The sequence below is a fragment of the Orbicella franksi genome, chromosome 1 (assembly GCF_964199315.1).
Source record: "Orbicella franksi chromosome 1, jaOrbFran1.1, whole genome shotgun sequence".
In the NCBI taxonomy this organism is placed as follows: domain Eukaryota; kingdom Metazoa; phylum Cnidaria; class Anthozoa; order Scleractinia; family Merulinidae; genus Orbicella; species Orbicella franksi.
The window spans coordinates 12,821,768-12,838,839 of record NC_138145.1 but is presented as its reverse complement, the minus strand read 5'-3'; the positions used below and the strand labels follow the sequence as shown (position 1 = coordinate 12,838,839).

General features: G+C 39.2%; 2 protein-coding genes across 3 annotated transcripts; both read right to left on the bottom strand.

Annotated features, from left to right (window-relative positions):
* Position 1: 1 nt before the first annotated feature.
* Positions 2-15,554, bottom strand: LOC145491352 (uncharacterized). Of its 2 annotated transcripts, none has more exons than XM_081470540.1 (4): positions 14,710-15,554; positions 10,420-11,287; positions 5,465-5,893; positions 2-72 (listed from the first exon to the last, which is right to left on the bottom strand). In XM_081470540.1, exons 2-4 carry the CDS (start codon positions 11,123-11,125, stop codon positions 2-4), a joined length of 1,206 nt encoding a protein of 401 aa, XP_081326666.1. In that variant the 5' UTR covers positions 11,126-11,287; positions 14,710-15,554. The 2 variants fall into 2 exon arrangements, with proteins under 2 accessions (XP_081326666.1, XP_081326658.1); XM_081470532.1 differs by lacking the exon at positions 2-72 and adding an exon at positions 2,109-2,197 and having other exon boundaries at positions 14,710-15,553.
* On the bottom strand, positions 1,254-2,115 carry LOC145491608 (uncharacterized). The gene is made up of 2 exons (XM_081470835.1): positions 2,032-2,115; positions 1,254-1,533 (listed from the first exon to the last, which is right to left on the bottom strand). The coding sequence occupies exons 1-2, from the start codon at positions 2,067-2,069 to the stop codon at positions 1,269-1,271; spliced, it is 303 nt and encodes a 100-aa protein (XP_081326961.1). The 5' UTR covers positions 2,070-2,115; the 3' UTR covers positions 1,254-1,268.
* Positions 15,555-17,072: the final 1,518 nt, after the last annotated feature.

The following is a 17,072-nucleotide window of genomic DNA, read 5'->3' as shown; positions in this document are numbered from 1 at the left end:
GTTAATCTAATGAATACGGACCGCTGTCTTGTACAGGCATTTTTTCAGGTGCTTTCTCGCTATCAGAAGATCCTATTAAATGAGAAGATATGAATGCAACGGGTACATTGAGAGGATATATATCTTATTACATGTTTTGGTGCATAGTATTGCTGTATATTTGTATGAGTTGTGCCGTATTTTGACTAACCCATAGGGCGAGTCAAAACGAGTAGAAATATAAAGCGATTCCGCACACCAAAACATCTAAAAAGAAATTTATTGTCCAACTGCTGCAGTCAGTAAATTTATCAATGAAAAGAGGGTGAGTGTGACAGTTTTGTGTGGGCGCGCCGACCTGTATGGCAAACAGGTTTTCTACTGTACAAATTACTTTACAATATCGCTGTATATTTGTACTGTTATTTGGACGGTATTCGCTGCAGTTGGATAATAAAGGAATATAATGGAAAATTAGTGTTGAGAAAACCTGGTGGAATGCTGGAGAGTAAACTGTGATAGACTAATGGAGGCCGGAAGCAATACACCTTCAGGCAAAGTAATACTATTCTAGCATACAATGTAGTTGTCTAATGCTCCAGAAATCTGAATTTAATGTAATAGGGTAAACAAGCTACTAGGCTTAAAGATAGCGCCTGCTTTTTTTTAGCTTGGCAGCCATCTAGATCTCCGAAGAATTTCACTTTTTTCATTTCTCGGGGGCCTATTAAGGTTAGAAAGGCTAATGTAAATCCTACAACGAGTCCTCGCAGGGGATTTTGAACTTTTAAAAGTTCAGTAAGGACTACAAAAGTCCTGTTATTTTAGAAAACATCAAGCTGAAAATTGTAATTGATAGCATACTCTGAGAGTTTGTTCCAATGATAAATCACAAAAGGAAACCCACAAACGTAGTTAAAACTCCAGGGACAACTGGAAATTGTTTTCTTTTAAATGACAAGCAGCTCGAAAGATATGAGACAGAATTTCCTGAATAGAAAGTGAGGTAAGGAACAATCTCAAAAAAAAATTAATCCGAAATATGATGCTAACCTAGCCGCATCCATTCAGTTCGGGCATTTGGCTTTAATGCTACAAATTATTCTCTAAGGAAGGAGAAGCTGGCCATTAAATCTTTGTATGTTCGGCAACATTTTCTTTACCATTCTGGTTCGCTTGAACTCCCTACTTTTATTATTACTTTATAATCAACGTAATGAGCCTTTTTTCACCCAAGAGAACCAGAAAAGGAATTTCGTGTCAGTCAACATGGTTAACATTGCAAATTCTTAATACTTACTTAGCGAGTCCATTTTCTTAGTTACATTTTCAATGGGGCTTTCAACATAGTCCAGCTGAGATCCCAAACTTTGTTCAAGGAAATAAGAACAGTCTTTACGCTCAGAACGGTTGACAGCACCAAGCAGAGCCTGAACGGTCGCATTGCGTCCTTCCAGTGAAATCCATTCCTTTATAACATTTAGCGTTGGGCCTCCTTCCCTTCCCTCAAAAGCCGTCTCTCTTCCATCGGGAAGACCAAGTTCTTTGTAAAATCTAATATGCAAGAACAAAACATAACAGGGTCCAATTAAAACTCTTTCTCTGGAAGCCTCAAGACGACATTCCGGTGCTGTGGAATGTGCATTACAATGTGCTATGAAAAAGACCAATTTGATACAAAATAATTTAACTGGCAAAGTCTTGTAGCTCTATCAAGCTCTACTGTTTAGCACAACCTATTTTAATCCGACCAGTAATTTGCACAAACAAAGCCAGTAGTTATGAAGCAAAAACTACCCATTTGTTAATCCATGTTCCATTTTTGACAACATTTTAAGACAAAGCAAGACCACGATAAATGCTTTTGAATATTAGATTGAGTTATAATTTTATTGAATGGATGCTATTACACAGTTAGAATGTCTCCTTTTAGATGAACGTTACTTTTTAGTTACTAACATAACACTCACATCATACTGTAAATATTACAGAACACTGCTATAAAATAAGATTACCATTAAATGTGAAATAATGAAAATGACAATATCCCACCTCTTCCATCCATTACCCAAAACATCCTCTTCGTCCATTTCTTGCCTAAATCTTTTTAACTTCTCAGGTCTTTCATCTAGAATGTCCTGGACTGGTTAATCTAATGAATACGGACCGCTGTCTTGTACAGGCATTTTTTCAGGTGATTTCCCACTATTAGAAGATCCTATTAAATGAGAAGATATGAATGCAATGAGTACATTGAGAGGATATACATCTTATTAGATATTTTGGTGCATAGTATTACTGTATATTTTTACAAGTTGTGCCGTATTTTGACCCGGGTGCGGGGGGGGGGGGGGCACTGCCATATATGGGCTATATAGGTATGTGCCGCTGTGAAGGGTATGGTTTTCAAGCGGTTTACTCTAGGATAGGATATATAAATCAGAGCGTTTGGGTCTAGAATAGGCTATCATTTTTCACAAAATTGACTAGTTGGTTGAAGATTTTATCTAGCCTAAGGAAACCAGGAATTGCCACTCAAAAATATAAAATAATCAAATCAGCAAGTTTAAATTTACACAAATCAGCCTCAACAGTGTCGATAGATGGGGGGATTTGGGGAGTTTACTCTAGTATAGGGTAGCAAAATTCAGCTGAACTAGCTCTGGTATAGGCTAAGGGTTCCAGGGTCCAAGCGGCACATCCCCACCCAGAAATTCCCAAAGTACCTCCCCCGGGATTTTGACTAGCCCGTGGGGCAAGTCAAAATACAAACGAGTAGAAATATCAAGCAATACTGCACACCAAAACATCTTATATTAAGAGATTTATCATCCAACTGCTATAGTCAATAAATTTATCAATGAAAAGAGGGTGAGTGTGACAGCTTTGCGTGCACGCGCCGACCTGTACAGCAAACAGGTGTTCTACTGTACAAATAACTGTAAAATATCGCTGTATATTTGTACTGTTATTTGGACGGTATTCACTGCAGTTGGATAATAAAGGAATATAATGGAAAATTGGTGTTGAGAAAACCTGGTGGAATGCTGGAGAGTAAGCTGTGATAGACTAATGGAGGCCGGAAGCAATACACCTTCAGGCAAAGTAATACTATTCTAGCCTACAATGTAGTTGTCTAATGCTCCAGAAATCTGAATTTAATGCCATAGGGTAAACAAGCCACTAGGCTCAAGGACGGTGGCTACTTTTGTGGATTGAAGCAAAGCAGTGTGTAAAAGACAGGTTAAAGTAATGTTAGATGAGCTAGACAATAAAATATACCACAATGATATAATATGGATCTAGAATTAAAACAATATGATAGTCTCAAAAAGAACTTCAATCATTACACCAATGTAAGGTTGAAGCAGCAATATGTTTAGATCAAGATGTAGTTTGATAGGATCAAAGTGCCTATGAGCCACTCAATTTGGAAAATGGCTTGCCTCTAAACAGTGACAATTTTGATACGCCTGTAAGAGTCCACTGACATTGTTAAGAAATAGTGCAAAACTAAACGGTTGAGCGCACTAAGGGAGATGTGAGACCGAGGAAAGCATTCATGAAGTCATCTTTGATTGAGATGTTACCACAAGGAGAGTACCCCTCATCGATCACCAAAGCTAAGCTTAGTACTGGATATGGGACAGAGTAATAAAATTCCTGTATTGCAGGTGCTCATTTTTTTTTCCAATTTTGTTATGGTTCCTCATCCTCCCAGCCAATATCACCTTTGATGAGATCTAAACCTGATCTTCAGCTAGGCATTTACAATCGTATGTTCTGTGGTCTATTTCAGTTGTAGGCATCGAAATTTGTACTTTCTTTCTTTGTTGTCTTTTCAGAGATCTTCGAAATAAAATGCTGTGTTCATTATGGAATCACTATACCACAATAACAGCAAATTGCGTCTTACAAGATCACCAATGTTAAGCCCTGTTCGGCATGGTTAGCACTTGGTTGGGTAAGCAAATACGAATAACCCGTGTTGTAATGATTTTTATTTTTCTATTTTTTTCTTTTTTCTTCTTTTTACCTTTCCAAGGCTAATATCACTGACTGCAGAATGTAATGCCTTTTCTTCTTTTCAGTGGTAATATATTTTGTTCAGATCATTTCCCCATGGCCATACTTATCTAGACAACAGTGCTGTATAAATTATAGTGAAACGTAGCATTCAAATTCTCCTCAATTTTCGTGTCCGTTTCCAGCTAAAAGTTTGATCAAGGCTTTAAAAATTTGAAAATTCATACAACTTTATTTTGTCTTTTTCGGCAGTCGAGTACCATGAACCCTGTTATTAGATCTTCAAAAAACTTTTGATACTTTAAAAGAGAGACCCTTTATTCAACATGCCTTGAAGAACTATAATTTTGAAGTATCGAAAAGAAATTGGGTTGAGGTGTCTTATTCAAACATAGAAAGTTCTGTTCTTTAAACAATGGTTTTCCCAATGGCTGTATTAAGCTTTCCAGAGGCTGAGGTGTAAGGCAAGGATGTTCTCTCTCGCTTCTTTTATTCATCCTGGCTAGCAGCTGAATATTGGCCAATAAAATCCGTAATGATAAGGATATCATTGCAGGTGTGTTCTTAATTAATTGGACACTTATTTACAAGAAGCCATGTAAAAATTCCTAGTTTGTCGTGATATTCTACACTTCCACACATAGAGAAGTGTAGAAACAAGTTCAGAATGACAACAGTGGAAAGGATGGGGAAAGTCGATAGCTAAAAATCCCTAATTTGTCACAATATTCAGCACTTCACACATAGGCAAGTGTAGAACTAAGTAAAGAATGACAACAGTGGAAAGGATGGGGAAGAGGTCACGAAAATCCCCAGTTTGTCACGGTATTCTACACTTCTATACATAGAGAAGTGTAGAACTAAGGGCTCTAAAAAAGTGCTGTCCGTTCATCTGGGACAAGTAGATTTTCCTGCTGGGCAAGTAACTTTTTGTTGTCACTAGTCCGATGGGCCCAGGCAAGTTGTCTATCAACTAAATAGAGGGCAATTTGAGAGCTGCTTGTATGAAGGGCAAGCTAGAATTCAAATCGTTTCAAGCCCTGGAACTAATTGAAGACTGACAAAAGTCGAAAGGACAGGGAAAGGTCTCGAAAATCCCTAGTTTAATTTGTCACAGCATTCCACACTTCCTCACATAGAGAAGTGTCAAGTATGGAATTATGTGGAACTGTAGAAACCAGGGATTTCCTCTTTTATTATCTTTTAGACAGACGTTGTTGTAATAGTACTTAATAGACTTTTTTCAGATGTCTCGCATGCTTTTATATGAATGAGGAACAAAGTGAAAGAAAAGTTGAGTGACATTTGTGAGCTAGCTGTGAGAATAAATTTGTCAGAAAATCATCATTTTGCCATTCAATCTTGAATTTTCTCTCACTCCTTTAAGCTACATGTAAAATTACATGTAACATCTGTGTCATAGTTGCATATAGACAACCTTATAATCATTAACACTCACCTGAGATGGCCTCAAGAGAACGCTTGCAAGCCAAGTAATCCTGTTCAAGAATCTCTGTTTTCAATGCTACGGCCTTCACATTAAGTTTATTCTTAATGTCGTCTGTCACCAGATATTTCTCAGCTTTTTCATCAAGGATACGTGATTGGTAATCACTCCACAACAGTTCGAGGTTGTTCAAAGTTTGGAATTGAACAGTTATTCTTAAACTACCTTGCTGTAATAATGTTACTGCTAAATGATATGTATGGCTCAAACATTCTAAAAAGGCGTTCAATGCTTCTTTCATGTGAAGATTCAAACGAGCCCATGGTGTGAATCCCATCTCCTCTAACATTTCTCTTACTCTCTCCACTGGTTCTCCAGTGCTTTGGTTTTGATCACTGTATCCATTGGTAGCACTTGCAGCAACAATAGACAAAGGTAATCCTAAAAAGAGAACCTAGGCCAGTTTCTCAGAGAAATGGCTACTGTGGGGGCTCATTGAAAACAACACCTAAAATACTTAAATAAAGTTGCCTACAGGTAGAGTCAAAATATTACACTTAACTATGAGCTCTCTGTTGCAATATGTTTTTAAAAGGCAGTAGGTGTAATCATAGTTAATAGAGAGGAGTTTTATAAACCTGCGAGCCAGCGAGCCATGCGAGCCAAAAGGCGAGCCAGTGCGAGCCATGCGAGCCATGCGAGTCATGCGAGTCATGCGAGCCCTAGAACAAATGTTAAGATTTTTTATTTGTTACATTTATATTCACATGAGAACAAGAACAAGAGCAACGGAACAAAATGAATAAGATCGCAATATCAAATTCTTGCAATTTTAAATTCTAAGGGAAGAGACAACCACATGCAGCAGTCAGCCAACCGACAAAGTTTTGATAACTCTGATTCCCTAAAGAGCGAACCTGTTAAAATTACGCCATTCACTCACCATTCTTGACGCCAATACATGGAGTTGCCCTGAAGTACTGTTCTCTTTTTTCTTGAATGATTTTCAACGTGGATATCAATGAATGACAGGTGCCATGGATACCATTCACCTACCCATTCGAGTAGCGGTGGGGCGGTGGAGCCGTACGTTTCTCTCAGAAAATTTTCTTTACTTTAGTCTTGAACCTTAATCAATTTTTGATGCATTGTTTTTATTTCTTGCAGATCCTGGGCGATTTGAATAGACAAAATTTTCTCCAAACAACAAAAATGTGAAACAAAGAAAAAAATTCATCACACTCAGGGCAGCCATTTCTATGACGCAAGACTTGGCACGATGCACAGATGTTTAGAGCATTTTTCATATTTGCCGCACCAGCAATAGTTCTGGTAACCGAAGCGAGATTAGGATTTTCTTTTGGGAATATTACAATTGTAGGCATTTTTGAAGCTAAATTTAAAATTAATTTCCCAGGGAAAGAGAGAGTACCCTGGGAGCGAGGTTGTACTCGTCCCCAGGGTTATCTCTGCTTTCAAGATGGCGGGCGGGCACTTTATAGCGATAGCTTAGTGATAGTCGGGCGCGAGATCTATGTTTCTTGGTGAAAAGTCGACGACCTCCCATACCAACTGAAAAAAAAAATACTCGCAAAAATGGCTCGCATGACTCGCATGACTCGCATGGCTCGCACCGTGGCTCGCAGATTTAGCAGGCCCAATAGAGAGGACTGGTTATGAAGTCTGGCAAACATCAAAGGAGCAAACAAAGTTAAGATGCCAAGATTTATGTTGGAAGGTCCACCGGTGTGCAAAATCTTTTGTTTTGCGCTCGTATGCTATACATGAATTACATAACCAACACGTTTCTATTGGTTAGTTCCTCAGTACTGAGTAAACAACTATTGTGTTTTGTGCACGTTCAAGGCCAAAAACACGAACAAAAACGTATAACAACGAACTTTGTCAGGTTTCATAACCATTCCCCTCTATTGACTATGGTGTAATACAACAAAGCCTGTTCTTGGGTCTTAGGTCTTTTTCCCCGAGGTCTTGTTTTTGAGATGCCGAGGAAGTCTTAGGTCTGTTAGTTTTTGAGATTCTGAGAGGGTCTTAGGTTTTAGTTTTGGAGATTTGGAGGGGGTCTTGGGTCCTAGTTTTTTTGGAGGGGGCTTTAGGTCTTAGTTTATGAGATGCCCATGCTGAAAATTATGCTCCATGGGAGGTGTTATGCTCCTAATTATGCTGGACTAAAATGAAGTTTTCCCTCTCTTAATGTATTCCAAGATTCCTGGCACTCGCTGGGATCCCACCAAGGTAGCCTGTTTTCCTGGCGGGATCCTTCCCGGGAAAAATTCCCCTCGTACATCTCAGCAAGAATCTCGCCGAGAAATCTGTACTTGCTGGGATCCCACCAAGAAAAAAAAATCTCCTCCAGGATCCCAGTGAGAATCCTGCAGGGAGGTAAAATCTTGGTAGTATTCCCGGCGAGAACCAAATTCTTGTTGAGAAAAAAATTCTTGCATAGAAATTCCCACCGAGAACTTGTACATTCTCATTACTGAAACGCAAATCCTGGCGATGGTGCGTTAAATTTGATCTTGAGATAAACTTCTTCCAGGTTGACCCTCGAAGCAACTGCCACTCTAAACCTATCGTAAGCCATAGCTAGTTAAAGTTTTAATAATAAATATGAAAATTACTCAATTCTGATTGGCTGAGAGCAGTGCAGTTCAAGTGTAACACCAGTGCAAAACGTGTAACACTAGTGCAAATTGCACATCATAATTCTGGATTATGATTGGCTGAAAGACAATAGGAAATTTTCTAAGCCAATGATATAACCTAAAATGATGACAAAAATTTTGTGCGGAAACTTTGAAAAAAGTTTTCTCGAATGAGAGAAAAATGGCTTCAAGAAAGATCTTCTGGCACTTTCTCCACACAAATTTTTTCATGTTTATATCATTAATAAGTAATCGTACAGTTTTTCTCATTCAATTTGGAATTAATTTGCAACATGTTTTTGTAAAACTCACTCGTGCTAATTAATTCCAAATTGAACTTGAAACCCTATGATTACCTATTACTAGGGACTTTAAGATATGGTACAGCTAGGCTGTTGTACGGCGGTAGATAGTGAAGATCACTTCCGGTGACGTCATGACGCGTGTACCAGTATAGCTTTCCCGCTGTAGCCTTGCCTTCTACTACGGGAAAGTGCCTGGTTTCACGTACTCTTCACTACGCAAGTATAAGCCTGCTGTTTACTTCTCATTTTAACGTTTTTTTCACTGTTTGAACAGCCTAGTTTGAAGACAAAGTTCTCAATCATAAAAATCAGTTTTAAGATCATTGTTTCTTTGTCATTTGTACAGAAAACTTGAACCATTTTAACACCAACCGCGAGATGATCAATTCAGTCATATTAGTATTGGGCCGAATAACCGTAGATACGAAAGCTTTGCATGTACTAATCTGAGCTATAATTATTTATTTAACTGTTCAAAATATATTTATTATGATCAAAAGTTTTGTATTTGCGGGTTTATCACGTAATCGTTGTATGAGCAACCTGAACGTGTTGAAATTGAGCTTTTTTATATCAGAGTTTATATTTTGTTTTGCGGTTGAAATTACAGGCGGTGCCACAGGTGGTTCTATCAAGTTCTAAAAGGCAAATATGAGTTCTGGGAGATGTAAGACGGATACAGGAGAAGGAAATCATTGTCATTAATCAAGCCTATTTCCTATGAAAGTAGAATAATCTCTGGTCTCCTTGAAAGTAGTCATTTTTGTAAAGACACGTAAAGACTGCACATACCGTTGCCGTACAGCAAAATCTTAATCATTTGATCGAGTTTGGCGGGTAAAACACCATTGTCAGCCTCGTCCCTCACAGCCAAAGTAGCCGTAGTAGCACCTTCCCGTAACGTATCTTTAAGTCCCTACTAATATTTTATTACGGCTCAATCTTAAAGTACAAGCTGTGAAGACATGTTTATTTAATTAAACATGCCGATTGCATCTAGACGAACTGGAGCTTTTAATGGCGACAACTACCCAAGTGCTCTGTCGTGCTTTATAGTTTAAAGACGAAAGATAAGATTTTTGTTGACTTTCGTGTGTGAACAAGCTTCTCTGCATGATTTTAATTAGAAGCCCATAGATGGAATTTACTTTGAAGCTTCAGTATGGACCTTTCTGCAGGGAAAAAACTGCTTTGTTGAAGTTGTTGTAAATTGCGTACCAGCTGTGCGAGTGTCAAACCGTGGATGTTGCGCAAGGAATTTCATGAAGAAAGCTTCAAGGTAGCCTCAATGGAACTGTGTATGCTGAATAATTTTTAACAAACTCCAAAACCTGAACTTCGGATAAAGATAAAAATTTTTAATGAAAGCCACTGGGGTGAAATTGTACTTGTTACCACTTATAAAAGGCAATGATTGTTATCAGACTAAGTTTTGACTTGAGGTGGCTTGAAATGTCATTCATGAAAACTACAAATGCAAAGTTGCTTCTTCATGGCTTCAACAGATTAAGTTTGGTAGATTATGTTATCTTCTTCGCTTTGAGTAAAGGGTTAGTTTCTCTTTCGTTGTTATTTCAGTAATGATTTTCTTTTACTAAAAATGTTGTTACATGTGAATATTGCAAAGTGTTAACGTGAGCCGCATTTCTTTTAAGCATAAAGAGTCTCATGCCAATTTGCGTGCATCTTAAAGGACTCATGCTTTTGGAAGTCTTTCAAGTATTGTACTTGTAACTCAATGAGAGGGCTCAAATTCACTGGTGAATGACCCAGATTAATAGGGCACAACAAATAAACTGACAACCTCTTGTTGACTAACATCCCAAATGTAATGACATTTAATTAAAGTTATAAGACAAGTCTGTCTAGTGTTAATTACATTATGGCATTCCCCCATTTTGGCTGTTCCATTGTTTCAGTGTTATTAGGCCAGGCAACTGTGTTTTATCGTAAATTGAATGAATCTGACAATTTTAGCAATTTTATACATACTTACCTGTGAAAAACACAGGAGATATGTCGCGACGATCATTATCTCTAAAGGTCAGGGCTCCAGCAACCATAAATTCATTGCTACTACGCTTTAAGATGGCAGCACCATAGGGCTTACGATCCCCTCTACCAGTAACTTCTTCATATGTTCTGTAAGGATGTTCGTGGACTTCATGGAGTTGGTACACAGGAATGGTCCCTGATCGGCTCAGCGTTAGCCCTTTCACAGAAAATATTGTCTGCCCATCGTCTACAAAATGACACAGTAAGTCCTCATTTGGTTGAACTCCTTCGCTGGCAACTTTGAATGGTCGATAAGTAAAAATGCTTTGATTTCTTTTGCATTTCTTAGAAGGGTTGATGGGAATTACAACAAGGCCAGGAAATTGAGTAATGTGGGTATTCCCAGCAATGTCTTCTAACTTGATTGTTTTCAACTTCTGTGTATTTAGCTTCCTAAAGTCCAAGTAATAACTTTGTATGTTACAGTCACTGGGAAAGACTTTGTCACTTGATATCAGACAATAAGGGCAAGGAAGGCCTTCAATTATTGGCAAATCCTTAACCACGAAGCCAGAGCCAAGAGTTTGTGCGTTTTGGTCCTCTTCAATCCTTCTGATCCGACAAACTCCTAGCTCATCTTGCCTTTCTTTCCTTCGCTGCTCTCTCAATTCTACCCAGTTTGTGTTCCCTCTAACCACCCCCTGCATGGTCTATCTCTCATGGGGTGATTCCCTCGAGACCATTTTAAGTGTCAACCTTCTTCTAATTATCTCTCACAGCTGTCATTTGGGTTGTCATGTAATACTTCTCTGTACTAGGAAGTGGAGTTGCTTGAACTGAAGCCACCTTGACCACAGGGTGAATACAATCTAGTTGAATACGATGAGAGCAAATAAACAAAAGAAAACAAATAAACATGTTATTTGCCAGCCAGTTAAGGCCTGTAATGGGAAAAACTGTGCCCAAGGTCTGGAGTATGACAGACCTATAGCTAGGTTGGCAATTGACATGTATATATTTTTTCCTGTGGTTAATGGGTTTTAAGAAATGGACTTCTTTATGCAACTGTGTTATTGAATTGGCTTACGTGCCATCTACAGATCATTCATAAAAAAAACTCTTCACAACAAGTAACTCAGATACTAGATACAATCACAATTTTGTATTTAGGAACAGATTCATTACTAACTACTTATTATGCATTTAGTTCACCAGTTAAGTTCTCCAAAATAATTGTTCTTCTGGAGTGAAATTTTGCATTGTACAAAGCAGAGGGGTAGCAGGGGGACAGGGGTCTGAACTTCCTGCACCTGTATCTCCTGGCTCCCAACCCCCCCCCCCCCCCACCCCACTGTCCCCTGAAAATTAGAAAACACATCCTAGTCATTTAACTGTGCAGTTCTTAAAATTTCATTCGTTTTAAATGGTCTTTTATATAGCCAAGTTGTGCATTTGACCTTGCATTTCATGGTGTATGACATTGCCACTGTAAAAGGGTCAACAATTTCACTGGAAGTAAGACTTTTTTTACTCTAAGAACAAATTTTGGATTGCTTGTTTCCTCAGAAATATTCCCAAGATGCTAAAATACAACATTAATCAAAGAACATTTTGGGTCCTTTTTTTGAAACTATACTGCCTAATTCATTTAACAATTGACAAAAAATTGTGTCTGCCATTTCTCTCTTAAATACAGCAATGATTGAAAAGGTCAACTCAAGTCTCCATAAAAAAAATTATATTGACTCACTTGAAGTAAAGTTGTTCAAGGCAAGAGAAACACAAGATGACATGCTGTTATGCAGGAGTCAATGTAAACCCCCACCCTTCCCCCCATCCCAGGACAAGGTGGGGATTAGTCAAAAAAGAAGGGGATTTAAGGGAAATCGCACCCCTGAGGGGGTGGGGATTGGGAAATAATTATTTGTATTTAACCATCCCCAAGTAGGAAATTATGTGTTTTGCTTCTGTGGCCAAGGAGAGCATGGAAAGATGATTGCCTGTGAGACAGCCCTAAATGTTCAGTGGAGTGGTTCCACCTTGGCTGTCTGGGGCTCTCCGGTGTGCCCCAGAGGGTGAATGGATATGCCCTCTTTCCACTGGTTTGTATGCGTAACTAATGATTTTGACCAAAACAAAATGCCCTTTTAACGACCATTTCTGCTAAAGAGTATTATTGAGACTGACTACTCCAGCTGGTTATGTAGTACTGATATATTATTTTACAGAACTGTGCTTTAATGTTCTTGCTTTTCCAATATCTTAGGCTAAGGAAGCCCCACATGGTGGAAGCATTTGAGGACTTTGGTAGGCAGACAACTTCCCCAGTGTACGGGAAATATTTTAACATTTGAAATAGGTTTGTAACAAATCCCCACCTTGTCCTGGGGTGGGGAGAATGGGGGTTTACATGGATTCCTGCATTACACCTAGCATAGTCAACAGAATGTTCGGAAATCACACCCAATGAAACTCATCAAACTCAATTTGTAGCAATCAAACATTTATGAGCTTGGGCCACCTGTGATTAGATTGTGTTCGATTGAGTTCGGCATCGGAACTAATGTACCGGTCAAATTGAAGCTTCAACATCCCCCCCCAGGCATACCCCGGGCATTTGACGCCTTTTATGGCCCCAAGGGGGGGGGGAAATTTTATCATCTTACTCTTCCTGGGGTCGGGGCATTTGATCACCACTCATAGGGGGTGGAGAATTTGATCGCTAGCCTCGATTTCATGTCACGTGTCCCGCTCATTCCACGTGGGTTGATAAATCATGGCAGAGACAAACTTTGATGAATTCAAAGGAAAAGATTGCGGATTCGTGGCGGAGTGGTTGAAAACCAAAGGCCTATCCAAGCTTTGTTCTGTATTATAATTATTGAAGAGGCCTTGAAGAAGGGGATTGAAGCAGAAGACGGCCTTATCACATTGGCTAAAAAGTGTTGCCTTTCCTTAAACGAGGTGAAGATTTGGGTAAGCCATCTTCAGAAAAAGAAGGAAAACTGTGCAAAGGCATTGCAGAAAGCAAAAGAAACAAGAGCAAGGAAGAAACAACAATGATTTCAACAGAAAAAAAAAAATTTTCCACTCATATATTCTTTAAATAGTTTATTATCGTTCATTTTAAAAACTACACAAATTTGAAAGTTCGCACTGATACACTTACACAGCAGTTGTAGCATATAAATTAATAGTTATGTTCCACATCGACAGAGTGCTAATATGATTACTTCAATTTTACTAATAAAAGTTTACATAATTAAAGGTTTAATAATTTGACATCAAAATTTGGCAACTTTGCGATTGTTTCTCTTTTACTGATGTATCCAATGTTTAACAAAATTGGCTTCAATCGAAACAGAAGTATTAAATATATATATCTTAAATTGAAATATATCTATGTGTTTCTCTATGAGTAGAACATTGGTCTAGTGTAATACTTACATGCAGTCGATCCACATTGACAAAACTCTGTACTTTTATATTAGACGTTTATTGATAATGATTCCACATCAACATTTGTCACCTTTGTTATTGGTTCTCTTTGGTTACTACCTGTTACCTGTCCTCCTCGTGCCTCGTGGCATGAAGGGCTTTGGTTGCCCACCAGTACCGGACAGTGGTACACTAGTTATAGGCATGCATGGCTTTGAGCCTCGTTCTGTTCTACTCATGTCTGAAAGCCCGCTCGTTCTGTTATCGTCATACCAGTTTAATTAGAGCCTCAGTTGTGTTACAAATTGTGTCATCATAATAGAAGTTACTGAAAATTTAAAACAGTAATCTGGTAATTTTCCCGGGGGTGGGGGCATTTGATCACCTGAAATGGACCTATGATGGGGCATTTGAACAGCTTTTTGGCCTGGCCTGGCCCAAAAATTCCAATGCCCAGGGGCTTGCTCGGGGGGGGGGGGGGGGGGAGGGAAGGGGATGTTGAAGCTTCGATTTGACTGGTACATAGGTGGAACACAATCCAATAGATTGCGTTCGATTGTGTTCGGTGTATAAATTCACTTGAACAAAGATCACAATAAGCTTATAATATGTGGTCTCCAAAACAGGAAAAACAAGAGTTATGCAAGAGTAGCTCAAACCTTGCAAAACTTGAGATTTTCAACACCACGTTTACAAGAATCAAGCGTTCGAACGATCTACTATGCCGTGCATTTTAATATTACACGCTAATTTAACAGCGCTGACCTACAAACAACCAAATAAACTCTCACAACTGCTTTCCCTCTGTACTTTAAAACACTAATTTGGATTTACTTACAGTGACTTTCCTTACCTTTTAAAAGTGAACAGACATAGATCGTCGTCTGAATCAGTCGACCAACGCTACGAGCTTCCTCTTCCCCATAGCCCTTTTTGCTTCTCTTAGCCGGCGGGGCCTTGGCATGAGCAAGAGAAGTGATAAGGCCTGGCTTCGAAGTTCGAACTCAAGGGAAACGAAAAATTGTTCGAAATATAGCCGATAGTAAACGACTGAAAGGAAAATCCAAGGGAAATGGTTTTGAGTTCGAAATAACGGGGAATACGAAATGACCGAGTTAGAATTAGCCAGGTCCAACTGTAATATCCAAGAGCAAATATCCGTGCTTATGATCCGTCAAATATTTTCGCTCGCCCACGATTGGTCTAAACGCATCACGTGACTGAATATTCCCCAGCTAAAACAGAGGAATATCCGAGTGATCTTCCCCAATTTTCAAAACCGCGCGTGTTGCGAAAATTATTTGAAGGCTAACATGATAGCCTCCATTTGGCGCAACATGCTCTGATATTTGTCCTTGGAAATTATCTGTTCTTCCAAGCTCACAGTTTTCCTCGCGCTACGCTCTCGAAAAACTGTTCGCTTCTCGGAACCGATAATGCCCGCGGACAAATTACCTTGGCGGTTTTTAAGCAATTTGAGCGCGCTAAGAAAGAGGCGGAGCCGCGATAACAAGCGAAGCCGCGAAGAGCCTGGGAGAGCTCGTTTTCGCGGCTTCGCAGCTTTGTGCGCTCTCACAAATTGCTTAAGGTGGCCGAACACAGTTTTCAAGTGCCTATGCCTAATTCACCATTACTTTTAAACTATTTATGCTTTGGCGCCCGTTTTTTTGCAAGAGTCAAGGTTAAACACAGAAGGGTTTATTCTCGCATTTTGGCAAACGTGTGTGCTGTTTCTATGGCGACGGGGCTGGTTAAAAACAAGGCTTAAAAAATGGTGTTTGTTTATTTAAAAAAATCCAGTCGTTAGATTTTTTCATCATTTACCCACTATGAATTGACATTAAATCCCTTCTTTCAACACTGTTCTAATAAAAGTTTGACATAGACGATTTTCGTAATTCGCCGTAAATCGTTTTCACTGCATGTTCTGTATTATTAAAATTCCTTATGTCAAAATTCAGATTTTTGCGATAGATCATTCACGTGGTATCTGAACAATTTTTTGCCAAATTTCTTGAAATTCTAACGACTGGATCGTTAGAAATCGGCAAGTTTCTGCAAAAGCAATCGGTCTCAATTTTTCGAGCAACTGCGCATGCGCTGCATTTAACTGGGTTCTTTCGGTAACCAAGAAAAAGCTGAGAATTGCTGGATTCTTTGCATCGTTACCTTTTCTAATATATCTTTGTAATAGAAGACTGAAGCCATCAATACACTGCGTTCAAATATAGAGAAAAATAGCACAGATAGTGGGGGTGTTGAGTAAATAAAATGATCGCTGGATCGCTCTATTGACGGCATAATTGTTTTTCCAATCCTTGTGCGCGCGCTGAATTGCATCAACAAAAGTGCGCGCGAAAACTGTGTTCAGCCACCTTAAATGATTGCTTAAACCGCCAAGTTACGTAGGCTACGGATAAATATCCGAGCAAATGGATCAGAGGTCATTGTTTATATATTGAAGACAAATGGAGGCTATTGTGTTAATTATCCTTCAAATGTATTTCCCAACACACTGGATCTTTTAAAAATTGGGGAATATCACTCAGATATTCCAGTTTTAGCTAGGGTATATTCACTCACGTTCAGTATTCAGTATCGATTTCTTTGATATTTAGATGGCGTAAAATCCCACGTTGAAGTTCCCCCCCGGTTATAAGCATCCCCGGATATCATCATCATTTATCCGTTCTCCAAGTGGAGAATTGGGCCGTAAGCTCTCTGCCTCTAGGCTGTTCTGTCCTCCGCAGCCGATGCTGCTGCTGCCCATGTTCTTAAACCTTCCTTTTCCAGCTCCCTTTCTACAGTCCTTCTCCAAGTCTCGCGCGGTCGACCCCGTTTCCGTTTGCCTTCAGGTACCCATGTGAGAGCAATTCGTGGATGTGAGTGGTGATCCATTGTGAGGACGTGACCCAGCCACGTCCATCTCCTCCTTGCCACTTGCTTGCTTATTGTCTCCATTCCTGTTCTTGCTCTAATCTCCTCGTTTGTTATCCGCATTGGCCAGTAGATCTTTAATATCTGACGAAGGCTCTTATGTAAGAACGCATCCAGTTTTTTCTCATCTGTTTTGGTCATTCGCCAGCATTCACAACCATACAGCAACACCGAGATGACATTAGCTTTGAAAATTTTGATCTTAGTCTTGTAGGTAAATTGACTGTTCTTCCAGATCTTATCTCACTTACTATATGCAGCCCTTGCTTTCCCTAGCCT

Bases quoted from the DNA above. Each gene is read 5' to 3' on its own strand.
- LOC145491608 (XM_081470835.1), bottom strand. From the start codon at position 2,069: ATGGACGAAGAGGATGTTTTGGGTAATGGATGGAAGAG. The intron at 1,534-2,031 runs GTGGGATATTGT...CTTGCATATTAG, and splicing joins TTGGGTAATGGATGGAAGAG to ATTTTACAAAGAACTTGGTC.
- LOC145491352 (XM_081470540.1), bottom strand. From the start codon at position 11,125: ATGCAGGGGGTGGTTAGAGGGAACACAAACTGGGTAGAATTGAGAGAG. The intron at 5,894-10,419 runs GTAAGTATGTAT...TTCTCTTTTTAG, and splicing joins ATCTCCTGTGTTTTTCACAG to GATTACCTTTGTCTATTGTT. The intron at 73-5,464 runs GTGAGTGTTAAT...CTCATTTAATAG, and splicing joins TTCTCTTGAGGCCATCTCAG to GATCTTCTGATAGCGAGAAA.